This window comes from Myzus persicae, unplaced genomic scaffold, assembly GCF_001856785.1.
Source record: "Myzus persicae strain clone G006 unplaced genomic scaffold, MPER_G0061.0, whole genome shotgun sequence".
Classification (NCBI taxonomy): Eukaryota; Metazoa; Arthropoda; class Insecta; order Hemiptera; family Aphididae; genus Myzus; species Myzus persicae.
Genome location: NW_019104144.1, coordinates 450,356 through 460,756, shown reverse-complemented (window position 1 = coordinate 460,756; position 10,401 = coordinate 450,356). Strand labels below are relative to the sequence as shown.

The 10,401-nt window shown below is 29.7% G+C and overlaps 1 protein-coding gene across 1 annotated transcript; it reads left to right on the top strand.

The window, feature by feature from the left end:
- Positions 1-680: 680 nt before the first annotated feature.
- LOC111039237 (prisilkin-39-like) lies at positions 681-3,456 on the top strand. The gene is made up of 3 exons (XM_022322631.1): positions 681-808; positions 934-1,030; positions 2,840-3,456. Exons 1-3 carry the CDS (start codon positions 803-805, stop codon positions 3,400-3,402), a joined length of 666 nt encoding a protein of 221 aa, XP_022178323.1. The 5' UTR covers positions 681-802; the 3' UTR covers positions 3,403-3,456.
- Positions 3,457-10,401: the final 6,945 nt, after the last annotated feature.

Below are 10,401 nucleotides of genomic sequence, written 5' to 3'. Positions count from 1 at the left end.
ATTAAAAAAAAATAAAAAATTTAAATACTGAAAAAGAACATTTTTATAGTGTAATTATCAATTAGTATAAGTTTGGATGTATGAGTTAATACACCGAACCGACTCCTAATTTTTGTAGTATAGATTACAACTAGCTTTGTGTGCTTGTTAAGTCATCTACAAATATTAAAAATCTATTATCGAATTTCTTATAACGTCCTTAAAACTTTTATTAAGTAATAACATACAATTTTTTTAAGAGATACGAATCCAAACGCTAACGAGCGGGAAGACCAACTGACTCCGAGACAGAACCGCGAGTCGACAGAAAAAAAAAAGTAATTGGACATTAAAATGGCAATCCCACGGACAGGCCTTGGGCGTACGAGAGATTATAACAAAACAACTTTTTACGAACATTTAATTTTTTCTTTTCCGAACGAGATGAAGAAGATTTAAAGATTTTGGCTTGCAGCCATTGCGGTTGCAAACGAGTTTTAGTTTTCTTCGGGACGGGAGGACAAAAAAAACTGGATATGAAGATCCCCACTGTCATCCTCTGCCAATGACGGTGGCGTGCGGCGTTCCGTATTCGTCTCACCCCGTGTGCAATTTATTATTTTTTTTTTTTGCTGTACGGGTTCTCGGGATTTTAATGTCGCCCGGCGTGCAAAAAGTTTCCTATTTAAAGCCGGGCCGGGCACCACTTGGACACAATTCGTTCTGACCATCTGCACGAGCACCTACCTCCGAGCAGCATACCAACGGAACACCGTCGTCGTCTTCTTCATCAGAAAACCACCGATTCAATATCACCATCAACATGAAGGCAAGCAAACGCTATTCGACAATATTCCGCTCACGTTGAGAATGCATATTTTTGATTCTCGTTCTGGCGAATAGTATATTTTCGTTCAAACCGATCATAACGCATTTTTCGTATTTTTCTTACAGGTCTTGTGTGTTACATTGCTTTTGGTCGCTGCGGCGTTCGCTGAAAACAAGCCGATGAAACGTAGCTACGGCTATGGATCTGCTGCCTCATCTCTGGGTAATAATAATAATTTATTTTTAATACTATATTATGCGTGTATACTATGTCGTTGTATCCGTTATTACATCATCAGTAGGCTAAATAAAAAAATAGTATAAATATGAACCTAATTCGACGATAACGGCAAAGGCAGTCTCCGGCTTAGCATTATTGTACTAGGATTATTGTGATGCGATTAAAACCTGTTGATGTCAGCCACTTCCGAGTTCTGGGTACCGATCATTTTCATATAATTATTATCAAACCAAGCGGCGCGATCAAACAGAATTCCGATAATTCCAGTGTAACGTATTTGACTAGCTGATCATGTTTTTTTACCGTGCGCATATTATTATCGTTGAGTGCATATTATTACATTGTTAGTACTTACTGGTAGTGTAGATTTTGTTGCATTTAAACCTGACCATAAAATACGACGCTAACGATTTATATGGCACGTACATTCCGTGTATACTTTAGGCTGCAGTAAATTCATTACTGTATACCCACGTCAAATTCAATTGAAAATATTTTACTCTCTTGAGGCGTTTAACATGAATAAATAGTGCATGGGTACTGGGTAGCCCGAGATAGGTTCTCAAAAAAAGTTTTAACTTAACTTATTTCAAACCTTCAAATTATTATACAACATTCTAATTTGATAGAGAACAGCCTGTTCATTTATTCAACGAAGTATTTGAATAATGAAAATGTACCTCCATTACCTATAATAATGTAATTATAATGCGTTATGATAAATATTAAAAATATATTATCTTTTTCATTTTTATTTTTTCATAACATCGAATGATACATGAATACTTCATTTTGAGCATGTTTTATTATTTCTTAGATGCATCAAAATATTCAATTCTGAAATGTAGTTAAATGTAGAATATAATAATAAAGTGATCACAGTACCACACCATTTAAGTTTCGTATAATTCTATTGAATTTAAAAATAAATTTTCCTTTAATCTATTTTACCACGTACACCTACCTGGATAACGATATTTGCATAACAAATAACACATCAAAATACATTTTGTCACACCTTGTATTATATTTTAATTTTACGACATGACGTGGGAAAGCTAAGTGGTGTATTCGTGCTGTTTTGATTATAAAATGTATCTTTTATGGTTTTATATGAGTCTTGAGTCTTGCAAGTTAAATTTCATCGTTAATAATAAATAGGAATGTGGAGCCATACAATTATTTAATAACAAACTACAATATAATATGGGATAGGTAGGTTCTGTTTTGCTGATAAAATGGTGAGGTTTGATTTTTTAATTTTATTTTTAAATCAACTCAATATGCTATAAAGTTCGAAGAATCGTTACACTGCAGTGAATGTATCTACTATATGTTCACATTCATTATAAATTTAACACATTACGTTACTAATTTATTGTAGTTTATAATAAATCACATTCATAATAATATTTAATAACGATGTCCCACCCTAAAATTATAATTATTTATGAGCTTAGAATGGTGTATTAATATATTCCTTAATAAAATTTGATAATATAATATTATATGTTTCTATTTTCTAAACTAAAATAATTTAGTTTAATTTTTATATATTTAAAATTTTTTAAGTTGGATACTCGGAATAATTATATGTATGTATAAATTGGTATAAACTCGTTTTTATTCGATTATTATTATTTTTTTAACTATTCAAATATTATTTATAAAACAACATGATAGTATTGAATATTATTTTTAAGCTTATTTCGACAGTTAATTAATAACTGTATTGTTAAATTATTGTTTTTTGGAACTCATCATACTAACTAATGTTATATACTGATTTAGGATACGGAGCTGGTTTAGGATACGGATCTGCTTTTGGATACAAATCGTACCCATCATCTTATTCAGCTTACTCAGGTGCATACCCAGCAGCGTCTTACTCATCTTACCCAGGCTCTTACTCGGCCTACTCTGGTGCCTACCCAACATCTTACTCAGCCAGCTCTGCTGCCTTCCCAGCATCTTACTCAACTTACTCGGCTGCATCCTCCGCTGCCCTCCCAGCATCTTACTCTGCTGCCTACCCAGCATCTTACTCCTCTGCCTACCCAGCATCTTACTCCACACACTCTGCTGCCTACCCAGCATCTTACTCAACCTACTCGGCTGCATCCCCGGCTGCCTCTTTCTACAGTGCCTCCCCAGCATCATACTCTGGCGTCGTCCCATCGTCGTACTCTGCATACTCTGGAGCATCTCCTTTGGCATATTCTGCCAACTCTGCTGCTGCTCAAGTATTGTCCGGAACCAACGCTGGATTCGTATCAAGCACTGTGGCACCAAAAGCTGTATCTTATGGCGCAACCGAATACCTGGGATCTCAGACTTTCAACTTAAAAAAATAGACAACGAAAAAATACTTATGAAACGAAAATATAACAATGCAAATCAATAAATAATGTGTGTATTTAGAATATAAAATAAATACATTTCTTTTAAAATTATTAATACTTTATTTCTTTAGAAAAACCCCATTTCCCTCAATTTCAAGCAATAGCTAGGTACATTTAACATAATATAGTAATTGAATTATCATTAATTGATATACTTACCCGCGTTGAGTAAAAACGTTGGTAGAGTACTTGTTCCATATTATGTATAATATCAATGAATTTAAGTGAACTAAAATAAATCATTCAAAAAATATAGATACAGATAAACTTTAATGTTTGATTGAAACCATTATAGTTTACTATGAATGAACAATAAAATGAATCCAGTGTATAGCAATATAGCCTATAAGTAATATTAAGCTATGGTAGTATTAAGGGTACATATTACAGTATACAATATTGAATATATTATATTATGTGAAAGTGCTATTTTTTATACTTTCGAAGAAAACATTATAATGATTATTCTTGTATGAACTTTCTGTGTTTGAACACAGAAATGGTAAGTGTCCAGTATCTATATAAAAAAATGTAGGACCTATATATTATATTCTCTACATCCATCCCTCTACCGGTTCTATGGTCAGTAAAAATATGTTTGAATTTGTATGACTAAAAAATTAGTAAATGTAAAGAGATTATTCTTTTGAAATACTCATAGATAAGACAGTCGAACTAATTGTGAAATAACAACAGAAGAGCCACAAATATTAGAAATGAGTTTATTCTAAAAGAGATTGAAAATATTATGATTCACGTGATTTTGAAAAAATGGTGCTATATTCCCGAACAAATCATAAGATACCAAATGGGAGAACCAAACTTAGACGACGTAAGACAGGGGTGGGCAACTGGCGGCTCGTGAGCCTTTTGTATCTGCCCCAAGCTACATTTTCAAATTACATTTTAAACAAAAAAAATGCTAGTTAAAATGTATACTTTGAATGACCTCCCCCTTTTTTCTTTCTATCTTTTGGTCCGCTAGATTTTAATTTTCTAAAAATTGGCCCTCTAGTAGCTTTGAGTTGGCCATTCCTGATGTAAGACAATCACTCCCGTATCATTATTTTTTTCAATATATAATAAATTGATATTCTTCTCTGTCAGGAGTGGCTTCCTCAATTTCTTAGTAAGACCAATTTTCTACATGCCACATACTTTTTTGATCAATTTGTTCTTTTCTCTGGTTTCCTTTCAATTTTTCATTCTATTGTTGTGATTATTTTTGTTCCTTATGAAGTGTTCTAACCATGTATTTCTTCTTTCCACGATTATCTTTCTAACAAATATATTATTATCTTACAGTCATTGTTGCACTTCTTCAATTGACAACTTTTCTATCCAAGAGATTTTTACACACTTTGCCATCATTAAGTTTGAAATGATTCTATTTCTTTTTTGAAACTCTTGGAATTGTCCGAACATTTGCTCCATGCCTCCATACTATTGTTTTTATAATTAGAAAAAAAAAATAACTAAAAATTGTAATTAGTTTTACCATTAAATATGTAGCACCGGATATTAACAACACAGAAAATTCATAACCCCCAGAACAAGAGATATATGACCACCAGTACTGGGTCCACCTAACAAGTAACCTTGTTTTGGTGTTGACAATGATATAAAATGTTACACTTGCAACACCTTAATTAAGCCACTGTAATTGACATCTTATAAAATGTTCAATAGATATTTGCAAGTTTAGAATATAAATACAGGATATATTTCAAACAACTATTTATTGAATCAAATATCAAACATATAAAATGAGTAAGTACAACACATTCTTTAAAGCTTGACTCATTTTAACCAAAAATGTAATTTATTGTGCATTAGACTTAGTCAATGGTCATTGTAAATTTTTCATTGACATAATTCAATATTTTTAAGTCCTCGTGAACATCAAAACCATGGTCACCAAATGGTAATGGTGAATATAGAAGAGACCTTTGCTGAATTCTTTGCAGATCAAGATGCCTGAAAATACCCTCACTAGAAAGTAATAGTTCAGTAGTATTGATAGCAAAGAGATTTATTGCATTAAACTATACTTATACTACTTTGCTCTATATAAAATCAAAATTATATAAATATATAAATATTGTACCTAGAGATTTAAGATAATAATATATTACAATTTTATATAATATATATAGTGTAACAGGATTATTAATGGAAATTTGTTAAATAGTCCTGTTACATATTATATATATATATTAAATAATAATATAAGTAATAATTATTAAATACTTTGAACAATTATAGGTTTTGGTTATTTACATGTTTTGTAATTTTATTTTCAACATACAATAAGCATGTAAAACGTATTTTTATTTACCTTCATTGTTTAAGCTCTGAAAATGTAAAAAAAATTTTATTTATAACTCAAAAATAGTCTCAAACTTAAAACTGATTTATATTTTGATAAAAATATGTTTACAAATAATTAATATAAAGTGTAACACACAATTTTAAAAACAGTTAAAAATAGTAAAAACTGTAAGACACTCTCTGTGATATTAAACATCCAAACTATGTATAATGCATTGTTTGCTCTCAAATATCATTTATTCCATAATAATATATATATTGTTTTTAAATTTTTTTAGTACTGGAGTTGTGTTCAATTGGTTTTGATGGGGTGGTAACTACTAGTGGCTGTTAAATCTTAAATTATAACTATATGGTAGTCCGTAGTAGCTACATCAGAATAATGAGTCAAGAAATGTACAATGTCCTTTGTTCTTTATAGATGACATAAAATAATAACATATTAAAATTATTAGTTTTGTTTTAATAACTTTATACAATAATAAAGGTTTTTTTGTATTATAACCACTAATATATTTTGTCATTTTTTACTTTCCAATTCATTCTTTTTGTTATATTTTGTGTTAACTGCACCAAGGCACCAAACGTTTATTAGGTGAACATTTTAACCAAATCATGTGATTCTAGGAAATTACTCTAATGATCTAGCAAATTGTTGCAATTTTTTCATTTTTGATACCACTTTCAAGCTGGTTGGACCTGCTCAGAGCTGTGTTGTTGACACTGATATATTTGAATTTTATTTAGGTATTCTTGGATTAGATTCTAGCAAATTCTGAAAATAAACTAGCAAATGCCTATCATTTTGTTGATGCTAGATTTAAAGTAACTCCTAACATATTATTATTACTGTGCCGGTGCAAACTTTATGAACATTATGACTAATAGGACATTTTATTTTTTAACGTACAACTTTATAATGGCACGGCGTCGTAGATAGGCAGCTAATAATATCCGGCTGTGTAGCTTGCGGAGTTTTTATAAAAAAACGGAATATTTCATGCGTCGCGTCAATGTTACCGTGAACTACACAGCTCATAAAAGACTGCACATCGGGTCTCCCTAGAAAATAATGAAGTATGCAGAAAAAAAATTATGTATGCATTGAATTTATATAAATTATTTCATATTTGATACCACGGACTTTTGCTTAATACTTATCAATTATCACTATCAAGAAATACTCACCTAGCATTGCTATACATAGATTTTGGAATGTAGTTTAAAGTTGATTCCCCTGAAAATGTATTACTTTATGGGCTCCCTTGAGTTCACATCAAAAGTGGCCGCCAGAGGGTACAATAAAGTATAAACCACACATCGAAGCAGTCCTCTTGAACATATCAGTAAAAAGAATAAAAAATAAAATATCATGATAAAAAAAGTTTTATATTTTGAATCTTTAGCTATAAAATTGAACATTTTGTAAATGTTTAACTACCTAAATAATTTACAAATTTTCGATATTTTGCTGAATATTGTGAAAAATTTAACTTCAAATGATTTAAAAAAAAAAATCATGTCCATATATTTTTAATATTTTTGAACTGCTATTATAATAGTATTTTGACCCAGACAAAAAAGAATTTATTAAGTTAAATTACAATAAGATAACTAACTAGAGTGCCTGCTGTCGTGGTAAAATAGCTGATAATTTGTAGACTTACTAAATACCAATCGCCTCCCGATAAAGATAGGTACTCTAGATTTTATCGTTAGAATAAATAGTTAAATATTTTTTTAGTATTGTTGCCTTTCAACTGGAAGTGATTTGAATAATTCTCGGATCTAAGAAAGTACAGTAATTAATTTATAATGCTCTCAGCGGCGAAACCAACCTGAAATGCACACAAGGAACCTAAAATTAACCCACCATCCACCCACCCTCCTACTAATAATTTATAATAAACACAAGTACTGTTAGCCTTACTATTACTATCTTACTATCTTTGCAAACCATAATTATTATTAAGTAATTGTTTTTCACTGCCGTTGGTACCAGATACAGTGGGACACCTAATGCATATTATAAATAATACATAAATTCACTGATGAGTATACCAATATAACGGACTTTTTATTGTTTATACAATTAACCACTGAGGCGTCTAATTAAGTTTCTGACATGCTTGGATCAAGTAATTTAAGTATAAGACATCTTTGAATCATATGTACTAGGCATACTAAATACAATATCCTCAAATTAATTAATTATCTTATTTTTTATGTAATATTTACGTTTTGTTTGTCATCCATGAATTTAATAAATATGTTCGTAAAGTATAAATAATAGCATAATAAGATAGATAAACTATATACATGTACTTAGATTAGATAACTTCAAACTATAGCAGTCAAATTAACTACATCACTATAGTTGTGACAACGTTTGTCGATATTTATTTTAAGTTTTGATTGCTAAAATAATTCGAAAAATACCATTAAACGCATAGAAAATGTAACCCTAAAAAACGGTTAACGAAATAATATCGAATCTCAAAATTATATTTAAAATAAATATTTATGTTTAGTAAGTACGTTCCATTTTAGAAATTAATGCGATTAATTTCAATAATAAATGCTTAAGACAGAAAAATGAAATTAAATCAACTGTTCCATGTTTATGTCCATTGAGTTAAAAATACTAATAGGTATAAATTTAAATTTCAACCTTAATGAAGAAAAAAGACGCGATTAATTTCAGGAAAATCGCCAAAAACCAATTTTGTTTGAGTACGTCATATGGTTAGAAAATAAAATACTTATAGCAACCCAATTAGTTTGATTTTAATTCAATGTTCCGACCTACACATAGAAAGTAAGATAAAATTCAAAATACAGTACAAAATATATACACATTCAAAAATCGAAAAATTGTATTGTTTCTTATGTATTTTCAACATTGTGTGTGTATTATTATTTTTTTATTGTCAGAGCTATTATAATGAAAAAGAAAATAGATATTCGGGGGGGGGGGGGGGGGTCCAGTTAAAATCAGAATTTATTTTCAATAAATCCTATTTTAAAAGTTAAATGTAATTTAAGTACGAGGTGTGAGGGCGAGAGTAAGAACATTATCACAAACATTCATAATGCGAATGCATTGAATTGTGGACTTTTATTAAAATTGTTTTCGAGGTTTCCTACTTAAATTTGGTCTAGTGTGTTGTATTTTTTTTTTAAAGAAATATCGAATGAATCTAAGGGGCAACATCATTTGTTTTTTTAAAGACGTTAATAAATTAATACATTTCAGTGTACAAAATAGTAGTAGGAAAGGATCATTTGACAACTTAACTATATGCTTGGCTAAAAATCTCCTGAATTATAAATTGTAAAGAAGGGGGGTTCTATGTATAAAAAAAATTATTTGCCAGTATTAAATAAACATGCTTGTTATAATTATTACTATTATTATTATTTTATTATGATTTGTATTCGTATTTTCGTTTACTATTCAAGATAGCATTATTACAATACTCAATAAATATTATACTATGCATAATCTATATATGTATTCAAAATTAAGATAGGTGCATCACGACTTTCAAAGAAAATATACACTGATATTATTATATTTTACACGATATAGCTACCCAGAAATTCTCGTTTAGAGGGATCAGCTCAACTGCTGTTATCTATTTAAAGTACTACTAATTACTAATTATAACTAACAAATCAATCACAATTTTAACATATTTCTGGTTTTGTTTTAAATGATTGACAATTTGACATGAAAAAAATTAAAATTAAGGTTTTTAAAGCAGCATTATAATATTAAGTTGTATTTTAAGTATCTACCTACAAGCTAAAATAGATTTAAAAAAATATACTACACAATGTGCATGTATCATTAATTGGTTTGGTACTAATTACTTTTTTTTGTTACAGTGGTAACTTATCATATTTGACTTTTAAAAATATTTAATACACTACACTAGTTTCATATTAGTACGTACGGGTGGTGTTCAAACCAGTAATCTGTTTGTTACCATCGATACAAACACATTGAGTAATAATAAGTAACGTGGTAATAATTAAGATACCCGGACAAGATATTATATTCATATTATTACCATTATGTGCCCGAGTTCTTTGAACCTGCGGTTTTCGGCTAGGTACCTACACCTATGTTTACGGTACGCGAGCATGGCGGCAACTAAATTATTAAGTTTATGACATTAAAACCTAATACGGTATTACGGATAAACTACATATGTGCTTACCACCTATATTGGACGAAACATTACACCATAATTTGCATTCATGCACCTAATAATAAAATAATAAAATGTTAAAAAGTTTTTTCTTTCGTATCCATATAATCTATTACACGATATTGATTACTTTAAAATGTAAAAGAAAAATGTTAGCAATTATTTGCCAAAAAAAATGACCAGTTTTTTTTTTATACATTTCGAAGAAAATCATCAAAACCGGTTAGTCGACTTGCTACAGAGGAAAACAAATAAGTTTAAAAAAAATTGTTACTATATATAGTATAATATTATACCACACCTTGATGATATTTTCTTTCTTACACTACGCCTGCCACTTTGTACACCTATAATTTAAAAAAATGAACAGTAATAATTATATAGTATTACTTATTCGGTGAAA

What these genes read in the sequence shown, in the direction of transcription:
- LOC111039237 (XM_022322631.1), top strand. An exon ending in ATCTGCTGCCTCATCTCTGG is followed by an intron (nt 1,031 to 2,839) that starts GTAATAATAATA and finishes ATACTGATTTAG; the next exon opens with GATACGGAGCTGGTTTAGGA.